This window comes from Danio rerio, chromosome 16 (assembly GCF_049306965.1).
Source record: "Danio rerio strain Tuebingen ecotype United States chromosome 16, GRCz12tu, whole genome shotgun sequence".
Lineage (NCBI taxonomy): Eukaryota > Metazoa > Chordata > Actinopteri > Cypriniformes > Danionidae > Danio > Danio rerio.
Genome location: NC_133191.1, coordinates 22,160,001 through 22,178,067, shown reverse-complemented (window position 1 = coordinate 22,178,067; position 18,067 = coordinate 22,160,001). Strand labels below are relative to the sequence as shown.

Sequence of the window (18,067 nt, the reverse complement as noted above, 5' to 3'; positions counted from 1 at the left end):
ATTTTTGTACTGCATTTGACCATTATTGTTTGAAATTTATTCTGTAATATTAACTATAAATACGTTTATTTTACCTTTCCAAATAATTAAAACATTCCTTTTCTTGTTTAGTTAGACTTTCAGAGTTATTGTTTTTGTCATCAAGATGTATATAAGAAGGGGAACACTGATCTAATGTGTTAAAATATTTGGTTTTCAATGTAAAATAAAACAAATAAGCCTTTCTCCACAAGAAAAAATATTATAACACATGCTGTGAAATTTTCCTTTATCTGTTAAACATCAATTGGAAAATATTTTAAAAAGAAATTTTTTTTTCGAAGAGGTCTCTCTCTCTCTTTCTCTCTCTCTCTCTCTCTCTCTCTCTCTCTCTTTCTTGTTTTATTTTGGCTAGAGTAAAAGTAGTTTTTAATTTTTTAAAAACATTTTAGGGACAAAATGATTAGCCCCTTTAATCTAATTTTATTTTCGATAATCTACAGAACAAACCACTGTTATAAAATAATTGCCTAATTACCCTAACCTGCCTAGTTAAGCTAATTACCCTAGTTAAGCTTTTAAATGTCACTTTAAGCTGTATAGAAGTGTCTTGAAAAACTCTAGTAAAATATTATTTTATTATATAAAATATTATTATATTCTAGTAAAATATTATTTACTGTCATCATGGCAAAGATAAAATAAATCAGTTATTAGAAATAAGTTATTAAAACTTTTATGTTTAGAAATGTGTTGAAAAAAATCTTCCCTCTGTTAAACAAAAATTGGGGAAAAGGTAAACAAGGGGCTGAATAATTCTGGAGGGCTAATAATTCTGACTTATATATATATATATATATATATATATATATATATATATATATATATATATATATATATATATATATATATATATATATATATATATATTTATACCTGTATATGCAAATTAGAAATGTCCAGATCCGAAATCGGGTCAGATCACGCAATTTCAGACAGTTGGAATTGGATGTTACCTCCCAATGAGTATATATATATATATATATATATATATAGATATATATATATATATATATATATATATATATATATATATATATATATATATATATATATATATATATATATATATATATATATATATATATATATATATATATATATATATACGCTTTCGGTATTGGTATCGGTATTTCTCAAACTTGGACTCAAAGGCAAAAAAAACAGATTGGGACATTAAATGTTTATTTAATATACGTATATAATATTAAAACGTATACGTTTATTTGTTTGAAATCAAAGTCCCCATTATTTTGTATTCTTTATTTACCTACAATTGACCAACATTTTTGAGCATTTGTTTTGTGTGTGAAAAGGCTTGCTTATTCATTTATACATGGAGAAGTGTAATACAGACTCTCATTCTTCTCCTAATTACTTTGACTTGCACTTTGTAATTCTCACTCTCCATCACTCACTTTGTGTCAGCGTCTATCCCTACTTTCTTGTGGCGGGGCACAGGAACTGGGTGTTAACGCTGGGTTAAAGCCTCGGAAACACAGCCGACCCTCACTTCACAGCAGATGCCTGAGGCAAAGAAAGAGAAGGCAGAGCTGCTGCGCTCTTACTGCTGCATTATAATTAGGTTTAGCTCACATACTTCCTCACCAAGCGGAAATACACCTCATTCTAGAGATAATTGGGGGCTCGTCCGGGATCTGGACTGGCTTTGGTGCACTGCTAGTTTTATGTGCCATGTGCCCAGATATTGCACAGCAGATGTGCAAAGAGAAAGTCAGCGAGTTTACTTGAGTCTAGTATCTCTGTTGTGTGTGTGTTTTGGCACAGATTCACTTGAAGAACCGGGAGCTTGAGAACACTAAACTGAGTGCCGAGCTACAAATGCTGAAGTCTGTAGATGTGAATAAGGAGAACACCATTGCTCAGCTGAAGGATGAGCTCGCCAGAGTCAAATCCTGCCTGGCAGAAAAGGAAAAACAGCACCGGCAGCTATTGGCCAATAGTTCACCATCGGTACAAACAACAGTGCTTCTGTTTAACCTATATTGCTGAAGGAAAGGAATTTTTTTTTTTTTTTTTTTTTTTGGATCAGTGGTTTGGTTTTTGTTAAATTACCTCCCTAAAATAAGAAACATGTGACAAAAATGTATAAATACCCTACTTGTAATTTTTTAAGCTTTAACTTCTTAAAAATCAATTAAACGTCAACAGATCAAATGGGAAAACTCTTCACACTAGTCTGCTTTTAAGGCTATATTGTGTTCATACTCAAACTAATGAAAACCATTATAACTAAAACTTTCTAAAAAAGTTATATAAGATTTTAGGTTTGAAACATTGTAACAATAGTGTTACTTTGAGAAGTACATTTGAATGTACATTAGTAATATATAGTAATAGTAATATACATTGAACAAAATGTAAAAAAAATTAGCAAATTATTAGAATAGCAATTAACATGATTATAGTTTGAAAAAATATGCATATATGCATACATGAAAAAGCTTTAACTGTTCATTTAAAAAATAAGCAGGAATTAAGACTTTTACAAAACTGAAACATTTATGCAAAATGATCTGACTTTAAATCAAAATAATGTTTTCTATGGTTATGTATTTGTATAGATATTTTCTACTCATCGTTTTTTTATGCTTGCACTGCTTTTGCCTTTTCTCTTGATTCCATATTTTGCATGTGCACTCATTTTTAGCAATAATAAAGATTAGATGGTGCGAAAATACTGAAAAATATAACAAATCAAATCATTTTATATCCACAGGCAGCAGTCAATATGATCATTTGATTTGTGTCTTAAATTTATTAGGCAAAATATGCCAAATTACGCACTATTCAACGTTATACAATAAATTCTACTTTTATGACTGGATTCTGCTTTTTCATCTATGTTTTTTGCATCGTGGGAATCAATGGGCTCTACTTTGGAGTTTGCCATTGCACAAGGTGTCTGCGGGGTCTTAAAAAGTATTAAAATTTGATAATTCAGTGTTGAGAAATTTAAGGCCCTTAAAAAGTATTAAAAAGCCCTAAATGCTATTTTACAAGGTATAAGATTTTGTATGCTAATGTTTTCATATTAAATCTGGTAATATTGGAGTAGTTTATAAAATCAATGAAATCCCACTAGATTTGACATCATGCTGCTATGTTTACTGCAGTAACCAAAGCAACACCATTATTTCTGCAAATTTATAGGCACCAACCTGCTAAATTAGCTAGATTTAATAGATTTATATTCAGTATATGAATAATGTTTTAGTTTTGGATTAGTTTCTTACATTGATATTAGTGAATATACTGTAAGTTAAAATCTCGCCAGTGTTTCTGTTTGAAAAGTGGTTTTAAGGTCCTAAAATGAATGGAAAGAGTCTTAAAAAAGGTCTTAAAGGTATTGAATTTCACTCTTCGATTTATATACTCTGTTGCATTTATGTTACAGTTTTTATAACTTTATAACAGAGCTTTTTTTTTTTTTTGCACTAATGCAAAAGCAATTGCCAAATTCTGTTGACTTTTTGACAAGAGAACTTGAGTTACTCTGTTTAAAAAAAAATGTTCAGAGCTGTGGATTAGTGGTTAACCCATTAACCCATGGTGATTGTATGGAAGACATGAGTTCAAATATGGGTTACACCAGTTTCTGAATGTATGAATGCAACAAAAAGGACAATATTCAGTAAACACATCAGCATGCTGTATATACTGGCTTTATTAGCGGTTGTTATATGTACATTGTGCATAGGAAATGTTCACATACTCCTGTATTTTTGTATTCAGATGTCTATTCATTTTGTATTTGTCAGGGGGAAAGCAAGGCTCTTAGGGAGCAGCTCAGGCAAAAAGAGGAGCAGTTGCAGGCAACCCAGCAGCAGGCAAACATGCTAAAAGCGGAACTGCGTGACTCCTCTAACGCCCGTGACAGAAGCATGGCAGAGCTGTACCGTATACGCGTAGAGGCAGAGACATTGAAGAAGGGACAGGCGGATGCCAGGGCTGAGTGCAGCCGTCTGGAACAGCAGTTGGAGGAGATGAAAAGCTCAACCCAGCAGGAGGCGGTAAACAGATGCCCACCTCTATGACTTGTACTGACCACACCAAGATTGCGCTTTATTTAGATACCTGAATAGAGTTTGGCATTTGTAAAGGAGTAATTATATTATCATTTACAAAAGAAGATAAAAGAAAAAAGAACACTTGATAAAAGAACACTTGATGGTTAAAATTTACTTCCATAGTAGGGAAAAATACTGTCGAAGTCAATGTAATCATCATCTGCTAGTAGAAGTTAGTGGTGAACTGTCATTCTAGAAGTGAACTACTCTTTTAATAACCCCATATTGCAGTGTTTGCTACTTATGACCGTGTAACTGTACTTTATTTGACCATTTTTATATGTAGTTATGGTAATAACAGCAAATTATGCATAAATGCAAGTCTAAACCAAACCCATATCCTAATTTTGAATCAATTCAAAGATCATGTAAAAGATCTTTTACATTGTTTATTGTTAATTATACTGTATAAGGACATCTTAAAATAAAGTATAACCAGAGCTTAATTTTAGCTGGATCTTGCTGGATCCTGTTTCTAAATTTTCCGATATTTGTGTTTTGCATTCCAGTAATTATTTTAATGAATCTGGCATTAACTTGGGCTCTGTGAATACTTACATTTTTGTTTGTGTGTGTGTGTAACTGAGAAAGAGAGAGAGAGAATGTAAATACAAACTAATGCTTTGTGGATTGTGTGCACACACACACACACACATGACGATACTCACCTTGTGCAAGTTAAAGCAGAACTATTGGCCTCCAACAGTATTTTCATCCAATCAGCTTTCTTATTTTTACAATGACTCTCATTGGAAGGTGATTGTTTCGCATGCAGTGAGCAGCAAAAATAAATAATCCCATAGTGGCCAACCTAAATAATTCTTTTATTATCAAAATCGCAAGGAGGCAGTCGCGCATATTTTCATTTTTTAAAAAACCCTGAGTATTTCTGATAATGAGCCTAAAAAACGAGAAGATGAAACTGCGCGAATAGATGAGGATAACGGGAGACAGAAGCAAAGCAATCTCAGGTCAGCCAGAAAACATGACAGAAAAGCAAACTGTGGGCTCTTGAAGATTAGACTCATTTAATTATTTGTTTTTCACTTGACACATAATAGTGAAATGAACAGAATAATGATTGTTCATACAATTTATTTTTGTAGATACATGTTTTTATCATCCGTGACTGTCCTAAAACCTTATAAATGGCACAAAATAATAAAACACCATTCCGAAATGTTATGCTTTTTTGCACTATAAATGTTTAATGACGTCATGTTGCTGGAAAACTGAAATTGTTTGGCGGACGTTGGTCATGGCAACTTTTATTTCCTGTTTTGTCCAGGGAATTATTTTTTTTGAGCACTGAGAAGCACACAAATTAAGCACTGAGCGTAACCAAATCTTAGGGATTGTTTTATCTTTTATAATGCAACTGAAAACCTGCAAAAACAAACATTCTGTTGTTTTCTCAGCAGTGTAAGGAGTCTGATGTATTAGCCGTTGCTGAACTGCAGAGAGAAGTTGAAGATTTAAGGCTCAGGCTGCAGATGGCTGCTGAACACTATAAAGACAAGTATAAGGAATGCCAGAAGCTCCAGAAACAAGTGGTCAAGTTCAATGAACAGCAAGGAGTGAGTACACCATCACTTTGAAAATGTGTAGCTGTATAAGCTACAGTATTTTTTAAAATAGCTGGTAGTTGGCTAGTTTTTAAACCAAACAAACTATTGTGTTTTGTCTCAGGTGAAGAGAAGTCCTGGGTCTGATGCAGCAGCGGGGCCTTTATCTGCAAGTCCAGAGGCATCTGCACCTGGTACATGCAAAAAAACAATACAAACTATAGGTTGAGTGAGGGGATGTGATTGTATGGACTTGATGTAGCACTCTCTCTATCACTAACAGGAAGCCCAAGTACTTCAGATGCAGTTCTAGATGCCATCATTCATGGCAGGCTGAAATCATCAAGCAAAGAGCTGGACAAAAATGACAAATACAGAAAATGCAAACAGATGCTTAATGTAAGAACTTATTTTTTCCATTTTATATATATTTATTTGTTTTTTAAATTTTTTCTGCATCTGCTTGATATCCTAACGTGCTTACTTTGCAGGAGGAACGAGAGCGTTGCAGCATGATAACTGATGAGCTCACGAAGATGGAGGTGAAGCTGAGGGAGCAGATGAAAACCAATGAGAGCCTGCGAATGCAGCTGGCTGCTGAGGAGGATCGTTATAAGGTCAGCATCATCTACCAGTTTAAAGTATTTCATACATTCAGAGTTATTTACACTGTAAAAAGATGCTCAAAATGCTCAAGCATGGATCAAAATGATTTGGACATACAATACGTAAAAGGATGTAACACATTTCTTTCCCCAAAATCCTACTTTAGGGTTGCTAGTTTAGAAGTTTCTTTTCTGACTCTTTCTTATGTAACCAAGGGTGTTTTTTTATGGCCACTTATCCCAGAAAAGCATGCTCTTGACCAGTGCGTGCCTATAAGTTTTTTTACTTTTCTGACCGGGTAAGTATCATCGAGTGACAGATGTTAAAGTATGTTGTGGGACTACTAAACATGAGTTATTAATATCGATTAATAGATAGCAAAACATAGAGATTTAGTTTTATTTTTATCATTTTTTAAAGCATGACCATAAAACATGAACATCGATATGAATGGATTAAAACAATTGTTTGTTTATTGAAAAAATCTTAATGTAAAAAAATGCATCTCTTGACTCATGAGTGTAGCCATGTTGCTATTGTAGCTGCAGTATTCTGTAAAAATTTCGTACGACTTGATTTCTAGTGTGGCCTTCAAGCTAAAGAGAATTGGGACACCCCTATCCCCTCACATGAATGTGCAAAATGAGGGTTAGGGGTAAAAGGAAAGGGCTGAGGGGTAGCTATAGCTTTCATGTTCAAGTTTTAAACACTTCAGGTGACCTCTCTTTATAAGTTAATTAAAACGCTACACTTTTATATTTTCATGACAATGTGTCTGGTTGATAACATAACATGCTGCAGCCCCAGGGTCTACAAAGTTCGGGCTGCTCCCAAACTACATGAAAGTAAGTGGCTGTTCGCCATAACGTTAGTAACGTTAGTCATACTAATAGCGAATAGGTCATAATACATGAGTTATTGATCCGGAAAATATAAATTTGCGAATCTGTTGCTAACTTTACTGAACTTCATATTTCCATCTTATGTCAAGCTACGAACATTTGAAATTGCAAATCAAAAGAACAAACTCGAGATATGATCACAAACTAAGCACTTGCGATCAATATACTTTACCAGCAGCTGTTTTTCAGTAATTTATAAAGAGTACACACACATACTTACAGTAATTGGTAACTTACTGTACATTGTTATGGGTCAATGATGCTAATATTCGGCACAAATCCAACAGTTTTCCCTTTCTGGCTGCTCTTTCTAAGAATGAACTACTGTATGTAAAAGCACGGTCATGCATGTTTCCTCGTCGGTTAGTAACAATATTTTTCATTGCACAACAATGAATCTATCAGGCTTTTTGGCTAAAAATAGAGAAATCACGGTTTCAATAGTTATTATTAGATTATTTTTAAATTTTACCTCCTGTTGAGCATAAACTAAGTTGTTGAATGGTTAGCGTACGAGGCGGCTAGGCTAAGCTAGCTTCAATTTTGATTGAATTATTCTCTAATCGGTTGCCTATTATGTCGTGAATATACCTCTGTAATGCGTACTGTAGTCATTTTTTGTCTGCTTTCTCAGGTATCTCACCTGTCCGCCAAAACTGACATTATATTCCTGGCAATGTCTGACACTGGCGGACACGCATTTAAAAAGCCGTGTCAGGCATGAAAGCTTGACAGGCGTAACAACAGTAACTAAGGAGGGCAGAGCTTAGGGTCAATTGATTTCACTGCTTAAACATGTACTTATTTTAAAAGTGATTTATTATTATCTTATTTTTATCTCCCAAATAGAAAGATCATATAAGGTTATATATAAAGTTAGAAAAAGTTGTATTTAAGGTTTTTTTTTTCCTGTAATCTGAAACAAAACATGTCTTCATATGCGATCTAAACAGGGCTTTATAGCAACACTTCCTCTTCTAATAAATCTAGCTTTTTGGTACATAATAGCTGGTATTTTTACTTTAGCTTATTTGCAGTGTAGTAACTGGTTTTGATCACACATCAATCAATCAACCTTTATTTAAATAGCACTTTACTACAACCAAGGATGACCAAAGTGCTTTACACAAGTAAAAACAAATTAAACAGCACAACTTAAAAGCAGACAATGCAAAACAATACAAGAAATATTAATATAATACAACAAACACAAAGTTGTGTCAGTGCCATGCATTAAAATGCAATTTAAACAAGTTGGTCTTAAGCTTGACTTTATAAAGTGTCAGATCAGTGATTGTACAAAGCTAAGTAAGATGGGTATTTAAAAGTTTAGGACCTGCTACTGCAAAAGAGCGATCACCCCACAGCTTCTATCTCGACCGAGGAACTTCAAGCAGAAGTTGGTCAGCGGATTGCAAAGCACTGCTGGGTTTGTGAATGTGCAAAACTTTGCATAAATAAGTAGGAGCAAGGCCATTGACGGCATTAAAAACAAACATTAAAAGTTTAAAATCAATTCTAAGGCACATAAGTGCTGTCGCAGCAAGAAGGTCGCTGGATCGAGCCTCTGCTGGATCAGTTGGTGTTTCTGTGTGGAGTTTGCCCTGTTCTTCCTGCGTTTGCATGGGTTTCCTCCAGGTGCTCCGGTTTCCCCCACTGTCCAAAGACATGCAGTACAGGTGAATTGGGTTAGCTAAATTGTCCGTAGTGTATGAGTATGAATGAGTGTGAATGGATGTTTCCCAGAGATGGGAAAGGGCAATAAGAGCTGGAAGGGCATCCGCTGCGTAAAACATACGCTGGATAAGTTGGCGGTTCCCCAGATTAATAAAGGGACTAAGCCGGAAAGAAAATGAATGAATGAATGAAATCAATTCTAAACTTAACAAGGAGCTAGTGGAAGGAGTAGAGAATAGGTATAATGTGTTCATTTTTCCAACTGTTAGTTTACATGCGAGCAGCAGCATTTTGTACAAGCTGCAAACAATAAAGACACAACTGGTTAACTCCAACATAAAGTGCATTACAGTCGCCAAAATGTGAACTGACAAAAGCATGGATGGCTTTCTCAAGATCAGCCTTGCTCAGGAAAGGCTTGTCTTTAGAGAGAATGCAAAGCTGAAAAAAGCTTGCTAAAATCACAGTCAATCTGCTTATCAAATTCTAAACTACATCAAGACAGCATTGTTTTGGATTACAGCCAGCTTCATTAACATTTCCATGCAAAATTGATCATCAATTGGAATAAATCTAGTTTGTTTTTATATTTAAAAAAGCTGTTTACATGAACTCCTAATGCAACGATTCATTCAACAAAGGAAAGCCTATTCTTTTTTTTCCCCCACAAACTGACTCCGATGAGGGAGGGAAACGCGATCAGAGATAAGCAGACCTTCAGATGTTCTGATAAGAGATCCAGGACGACCTTAGTACCGTCTTCTCCTCCACACTGTTTACGGCTGCTCTGAGTCAAGCCCGGTATCATTGCATTAGCACAAATACACTGACAGTGCTGGTTTATGAGCGTGTCACCGAGGAGACTGACTTTTACTGCTGTTTACATGAGGCATGGAGACAGTGGAGGAAGGACAGTTGGGAGTCCTGGGATCAAGACAGGATAATGCATCTGCTGGCTGCCTCCCTACGCAGCAGGAGACAGAGAGAGGGACTCACTTGTGTTTAAGTAGTAAGGTCAACTGCAGATCAGTGCTAGTCTTCAGGCTAAGCTTACTGTCTCTGTGCGTGACTCAGAGGAGCCATGCAAAGACAGATGTAAATGAGCAGTAAAGAAGCCAGAGTGTGAATGTAAAAGGTCTGTAAAGTTTTAAAGATCAGTGTGCACTGCACAACAAATGAAGTTATTGCCTTCTGAAAGAAGAAATCGAGATTCTGAATCGCCAAAATGACTCGGCAGGAATTCCAGTTTCACTACTGTCCCTGATCTGCATAGATCCATAATGTGTTTGCATAATGTCAGCCAACAAACAAAGTCTTCTTTGATCTGCTCTCACTTTATTTGGTTGTCAACATTGTGTTGTTAAGAAACATTTCTTTGTAAAGACAAAACATTCATTCTAGATCTACATGTGCATTTTCACCAAAGTCTGAGGCTGCAAAATGACTCTCTTCCTTGCATTCTTTCGACACTATGTTGTTTATGCTCAGAGAAATTCAGCCAGTGAGATATTCTAGTTTCTAAATATGTACTTAATTAAAATAGTTTTATAATGGATACAATGGGGTACATGCATATGGACATTTAATTTTCAGACAGCAACCCAACGGCTTCTGGTAAACTGTCTTTCTATTTCAAAATCGTCACCTTTAAGATCTGTTTTCTTTAAAATCATTGATCTTCACTGCCTGAAAGATATACAATATAAAGTGGGTCTCAGACCAAACAGGAAGCACTGCCTTAGGGCTGGGCGATTTGGCCTAAAATCTAAATCTTGATTAATTGAACATTTAACTTGATTACAATTAATGATCGATTATTTTTTGTTTTTTTATTTTATTTTTTGCCCTCATAGTTCACTGACAGGTTTTATACAGTAAATATGCTTACATATTATAGGTGAGAAATCATTGAATGAAGGGTTCTTTACGTGATTTTAAAATAACTGAAGAAAACACAATATCTATGAATATTTATTGAACATCAGCATTGAAAAACTGAAATCAAAACATGTATTGCGTAAAAAGAACAGTCAAAAAGAACTAGGGAAAGTAATTGAAAAAATGTACTTAGAATTTTTTTTATCAATTATAGGTTTTGAATGTCAATTTTGATTACTTTCTGATTGATCGCTCAGGCCGACACTGCATTGAATTAAATATTCCCCTGCCATGTCTTTAAAATATGAAAATTTATTTTACCCCAGTATTTTCAATGGAGTTTCTGCACACGCCTGCTGCTGTTTTACGAAGCTAGAGTTTACACGGTCTATCTTTTTTTTTTATGCCTGAACAACTACATAAATGGTTAAGTTTATTTAACTGATTGATTTTTTTATTACATTACGATGTCGAGGAAACAGAAACCTTATGATATGGAAAATAATTACAGAAATCTTTCACCAGAAAATTAACATTGGCTGAAAAACACTAGCTTTGCTTATAGCCAATTTAGGAAAATCTGAATTAATGTAATCATTTGTTCTAGTTTTGTCAGTAAATTGTATAATTACACGACTCTGGAGTACAGTACTTCTGTATTCTTTCTGTCAGTCAGAAAGGCAGTTATTTTTATTTATAATGACTATTGTGCCAGACTGCCATATTATATATATATATATATATATATATATATATATATATATATATATATATATATATATATATATAATATGGCAGTCTGGCACAATAGTCATTATATAAATATAAATAATATATATTTATTTATTCATTTATTCATTTCATTTCATATGCTTCCATGCTCAGAACAGAATAAACCCTTTAGGTCAGGGGTGTCCAAACTTGGTCCTAGAGGGCCAGTGTCCTGCATTGATTAGCTTAAACTTCCTTCAACACACCTTCCAGGACGTTTGTAGTATGACTAGAAGGAGCTTTTTAGGTGGTGCAGGTGTGCCTGAATGGGATTGGCACTAAACTCAGGACAACAGACCCCCAGGACAGAGTTTTGGCACCCCTGTTTTATGTGAATTCAAAATTAAATCCCTTTTTTAACCATATTTCAAATGTTGGGAATGACCAAATTAAGATTTTCATTAGTAATTCATTTTTGTATACTTTATCATTAAACAATTAAATCATTTAATGGTATGTAAAGGGATAGTTTACGCACAAAAAAATCTTTTACTAATCTCAAGTAGTTCTAAACTTTCTTCTGTTGAACACAAATTTGTTCAGCTTGTTGAGCTTGATTGGGTAGCCCAGATTAAGTCTGATTGTGGTTGGAACTAAACTTTGCAGGACACCAGCCCTTCAGGACCGAGTTTGGACATGCCTGCTTTATGCTAACCTTTATGCTATTTCAAAGATTATTTCCATGTGTTTTGTAGGCCTTCTACAATAGGTTTACATCTGTCCAAGGTCAAAACAAAGCAAAAAATCTAATAAGATTTCCAATATATACATTGCAGCCTGACCTCTTTTCTAACAATTTTCGTAAACCATTTCCTTTCATATGCCCCAGTTTGCTATGATTGGTCTACGACACGCATATCTGATTTTCAGCCCTTCTTCAGATTTTGTATGCACAGAGATATGAACAGTAAACATGGTGTGGGTTTTACTGTATCAATTCAAGCCCATATGCAAGGTGGATTCCCTTTGCAGAGCAGAAAATGGTGTTCCATGTTGGTATTCCAGGTCTTGTACAATTATAATAGAGGTTAAAGGATCAGTCAAAGTTGATGACTATTTGCTTAATGCACATTTGTTACTGGAATTTCACACAGTATATAAAAGATTACTTAAAATAAAGAACATGTATTGCATTTTAAAGCAATTAGGATTTGTTTTATTCCCATTTCAGTAAAAGTATTCGGAAATAATCTTAATCAACATAAATTAGATATTCTTAAATCAAACTAAGCTGTCAAGTATAGAGCAACTTCGTGTGTGGTCTTTTTTCACCATTAACTGAAGCAATAACAGAACATTTTCTTTTTCCTTTTATTTTGTTTTTTAGAGTCAGGTGGCAGAGAAGGGCCGTGAGCTGAAGGAGCTGAAGGACAGCCTTTTTGTGTTGACCAAAGAAAAAGAGAAACTGGAGGGGGTGCGTGCTTTCGATTTCATTTTCTCCAGGCCTGTGCCAATCTAAAAATGCAGTTGTTTTCCCTGCTTGTTGTTTTATTCTCAGAATCTGGTTTGGGTTTAACATATCTCTCTAATTGGGCCAGCAGTGCAAGTGAGTCCTTATTTTCCATTCAATTACCCTGGACCACAGAGAGGGACTCGTAGTTGAGGTACAACGCAAAACTCGATGCTCGAGAAGCAAAATGACCCAATTTGAGGTTCAGACTAAATGAAATTGGCGCCTGCCGAAGACTTCAATAAAAGGCAGAGCTATGCCTTCTTTTGAACAGGCAGAGAAGTTTTAATGAAGGGCCTAATTAAACTGTTTGTGTGAGGGTGGCGAGTTTCTCTATGCCGCTGCTCACTGCGGTGAGTGATGTATTGTCTGGACACTTAGATAGAAGGAAGGAGCAAGGAAAGAATGAAAAAATTGGGCCTAACTTATCATGAAATATCTTCGATACATTATGTTTATCATTAGGGCTGCATGATGTTGAAAAAAATGGCTTTGCAATGGCTTGTTTTTCTGCCATTATATAAGACAATTTCACACAATGTCTTCTAAAAAAACATCATTAATTTAGATTAAATGGAATGAATCTATAGCGGACTGAATCGTGCATCTAATATAATAGAGAAATTAGGGTTGGGTCGATAGACGATGCCATTATCCATCCACAATGCTGAGCTGGCATCCTGATCCTCCGCCCTGTCCCCGTCGCAGCGGCAACCTGCTCATGAAAAACACACACTCAGGCCCCGTTGACACTAATAGGTCTTAGTTTTAAAATTGTATTTTAGAATGAAAATGATCCACATCCACACTGTTTACCTAGCATTTCTGAACAGATCTCCATCCACACTATACCACTGAAAATGCACACCATGTGACCACACACATACACACAAACTGTGGCATGCGCTTCAGCAGTATGTGTGCACGTCTGAGCTCCAGGCAGTCAGTATGGGGTGCTTTGCACAAAACCCCAGAGAGCAGTGCACATCGGACAGTTTATCAAGTATGTACAGCTGGGTCGCATCTCACTATAGTTGTTAAACGTGATATTTCAACTTCGGTCTTTTGAATCGTGTCACAGAGCCAATACACTGCTACAAACTTTCGCTTTTCACGCTTGTACTTGTCATTTTAGCGAAAACCTCAGATACTTTTTTAACAACCAAGTTTGTCGATGCGATAATAACCTCACAGATCACTCTGCCTATTTAGGCCAGGGGAAAAGAAGGATTGACAGGTGGTAGCTTGTGTATAACTTATTTTTATTTATTTATGATTTGGTTATAGGTAAAACAAAGACTATGCGGGTCAGGTAGTTAAAGCGGTAGGCTATAAATAAATAATTTGTTGAATTAAATAATTATTCTTAAATAATTAATTCACCGCCGCCTACAACAACGATGCCATCCTCCATCGCGATGTTTCACATTAGAAATCAAACGATGCTAAATTGGTCGACATCGCCCAACCCTAAGACAAATTGCTAGCAATTACAAGACAAAATTGAAATAAACAGTGCTTTTTGCGTTTGTAGGGCAACAGAGAGTATTCAGGTCCAGGATTAAATAATGAAACGTAAAACTGCATAGTTTTCATTGTATTAATAATTAAATCTTTATTATAGTTACAAATATTATGTGCCTGAATGCTTGCAAGTCTCTTGAAATGCCCGAAGGTCATTAAAGCACATGCAAATGCTAAACTTTTGCTCAATTGTGAATTAACTATGCAGTTTAGTCCACAAATCTCATGTTCTGCTTTGTGGCTCCTAGTCAGCTGTAATCCTAACTCAACATTGAACATCTGGGGTTGTGACTATTGCAGATGCACACATTGTGATATCAGTGTTGAAACGAAATATTGTGCTGCCTTGTTTGACATTAAGATTTTAATGATTGTTCTCAAACTGCCATGTTGGTTTCTGTGTCCCATCAGCAGTTGCAGAAGAGTGTCAACAGGGAAGAAGAACAGAAAGATAGCAATCTGGACGTTCAGTCAGTTTTCCTGCAGTACCCGATGCCGTACGCTCAAGATGACCCATCTCCTTTGCTGGTGCCCCAGCGTCCCACTGATCTGTTGTTCGGGAACCCCTACTCTTCTACTGACTCCAGGGGTATTTATGCTACTGTCTATTTTTTTGATTGTTTATTCTTTTCATAAATAGAATATTACTCCTGAACAAGATCACAATCACCAATAATGTCCATAGAAACCTATACAATTGACAATTTCCCATGAGGATAAATATTTCTTTGACGTATTTTGCAATGGGTTCTGGTTGGTCAGACAAATTCAGAACGCTGACAAATGGAAAGTTGCTTATTTTCACTTTATATGTGAGCTGTGCTTTATGCATAAATACACATTTTTGTAACATCTTGCTAGTGCATATTCACTAATGTGAAACTTCCATAGCTAAAGACATTCATTTTTATCATGATTTATTGAAGACATCCAGTAAAATGTCATTCATTATAAAAATTGTTTATAAAACAAAACAAAAAAATCCTGACAGACATATTTAAATATTATTGACTTTTTAAAAAATATGTGATTATAGTGATTATTTTTATTTTTATTTTTTTAAATTGTCATTTTAAATCTTTATTATTATTATTTGCTACTATTCTTCAGGCCTTTAGATTTCAACAAGAGGTTTTAAATAATTTATTATTGAATGAAAATGGTACACAATCTCTTATTTATTACTTTATATATTTTTATATTTACGTAGAGGTCAGACTAAGTAGGTCATTTAATTTTTCCCACACACAGTGCTCAGCATATATGAATACACCCACACAAATCTCTCATTTAAATTAATATTTTCTATCGGATGCGTTATAATATTATATTTGTGAATATACATTATTTTAGTCATTACTAAAGCCAAATCTGGAGCTTATCTAACAAAATAACTTACAATAGTGATTAAAAAATGAGTAGTCAAAATTCACGTTATAGAAAAATATTAAACACAAATTAAATACAAAAATATCAAAAATCAAGAGAAACCAAAAATAGATATTTTGTTGAAATGTTGTAGTTTGCTATTTTTCCGCAATATTTTGCATAAATTTAATGTTTTATCTTTCCATTTTTAAAGACGTTGTGACTAAAATATTATTTTTTTAACAAATGTTTTTATAACATTTAACATATATAAAAAGGCACAACAAATGTTAATAAACAAAGGTTTAAATGTGCATTTTATAAAAACATTTTGTAAAAAATGTCAGGCAGATGGGCCTTCAAAAATTGATCGGAGAAAGAAGTGGTCCCCGAAGTTAAAAAGTTTGAGAACTCCTGATTTAAAGCATTAAATAAAATTTAAAAATTATTATCATTTATTTTTTTAACTGTTTTTTCAAATCAAATTTTTGTACATTTTGTTTGCGGACACCATCTTGAACCACATGTAATTATTTGCTCTTACGCATGTGTGTTTGAACTACTAGCTTTTCTTGAGGTATAAATCCAGATATTAAGACATTAAAGTGCTTCCTCCCATGACAGATGGAGCCGACGGAGAGTTCTCTGATGACCAGATGCCCCGATTGCCCCCAGTTGGGCCTCCATCCTGGGATAGCAATGTCGTGTGCATACAGCCTGCCCGTAACCTCAGTCGCCCTGATGGACTGGAGGAACCAGAAGAGCCGCAGAGCACTGTGAGTTCATTATGGCAACCAGTAGATGTGATATAGAGGTGGGATTAAAGCTTTAAACAAGTCCGAACTGCAGATGGGCTTAAACTCTTTCCAAATCTCTGTCGGTCTTTTATCTGCGCTCCTTTTTGCTGTGCTGGCCTCCGGCAGGGCTTTTCTAAGCTGGCATTATTAAAGCCTTGGTAACCCAGACCAGAGTCGTTAAGGAAGTGCTCACACTCACTTCTAATTAAGCTTGTTAGCCTTGCTCAAATAATGGTGGATTTTCCAAACTAAACACGGAAGAGCTTCAGTCAGTTGACGTGAAAGTCACTTTTCATCTGAAGAGACTTGATGCCTATTCACATCAAGTTTCAGTGAAACTCGTTAGGATTGCAAACTATATAAAAGCAAAACTATTACATTTCTTGGAATGCAGCTGTAACTTTCTCAACTTTCATAACTTTCTCTTGGAGTCCTAATTTTCAAGGTCTTATAATGTTATCTCCACAAATATGGTATCTCATTGCTGCTTCATGTCCAGATGTTTTATTTTTTGTCTAAAAATTGTAATGCTTCTACTATAGCTTGTGTTCCCTCTTTCAAAACAATTACATAGAAACCAAAAAGGGCCAAAAAATACTAAAATGGTCCACATTGACTTGTTGTCTGTGCAACATTTCAACTGTATGCAGAATGATCCATATTTTGTTTTCAAACAATTAAAATGGATAAACTGCAACTATTTGGACAAAGAGATCCAATGTCTGTGATTTTGAACCTCATAAGGCCTCAGAAATAAAGATTACACATGATAAAATTCATTCAGAAATGTATATTAAAAATCTATATTTTTAACCAGGACATTGAATGCTTTAAATCCCTGTCCCTCAACATTCCCATTCATTCATTTATTTCAAGAAATTACTATACATTTTACAGTAAATGTGTATTTGTTACAAAACCTTTTGTTAAAATATCTGGCCTTTTTTCATTGCAACAGAAAAAAAAACTTTTTTTCAACTAAAAGTGATATTAATTGTTTTGTTTGAAAACAAATGTGTAATAAATTATATATATATATATATATATATATATATATATATATATATATATATATATATATATATATATATATATATATATATATATATATATATATATATATATATATATATATATATATGAAAGGGTGTAACAATATGGTATGGTATGGTATGGACCCCCGACACAAAAGAGCTAACCTCCAAACACTACTCCAGGCACGCGCTACACTAGCTTGCAAAATGGCTAGTAACGGTAATGTAATCCCAGACATCCAAGTCTCCCGGAAGCATAGGGAGACTCCTCGATGCCCGCAAACGAATGATAATCTTCTGGAGATTGCGCGTCTAAAGGCTGATTTATACTTCTGCTTCAAACGCCGGCGTATGCTAAGGCGCTG

General features: G+C 34.7%; 1 protein-coding gene across 12 annotated transcripts in view; it reads left to right on the top strand.

The window, feature by feature from the left end:
* tax1bp1b (Tax1 (human T-cell leukemia virus type I) binding protein 1b) overlaps window positions 1-18,067 on the top strand; it is a 64,539-nt gene that overhangs the window by 41,791 nt on the left and 4,681 nt on the right. For 2 of the 12 annotated variants that reach the window (NM_001430974.1, XM_073924620.1), the window contains 9 exons: window positions 1,828-2,013; window positions 3,822-4,073; window positions 5,549-5,707; window positions 5,820-5,889; window positions 5,979-6,094; window positions 6,187-6,312; window positions 12,857-12,943; window positions 14,918-15,092; window positions 16,496-16,647. In NM_001430974.1, coding sequence (NP_001417903.1) covers window positions 1,828-2,013; window positions 3,822-4,073; window positions 5,549-5,707; window positions 5,820-5,889; window positions 5,979-6,094; window positions 6,187-6,312; window positions 12,857-12,943; window positions 14,918-15,092; window positions 16,496-16,647 — 1,323 coding nt within the window. Of the gene's footprint in view, window positions 1-1,827; window positions 2,014-3,821; window positions 4,074-5,548; window positions 5,708-5,819; window positions 5,890-5,978; window positions 6,095-6,186; window positions 6,313-12,856; window positions 12,944-14,914; window positions 15,093-16,495; window positions 16,648-18,067 lie in introns of all 12 variants that reach the window. The other 10 variants (NM_212664.2, XM_021466620.2, XM_068213891.1 and 7 more) reach the window with 5 other exon arrangements.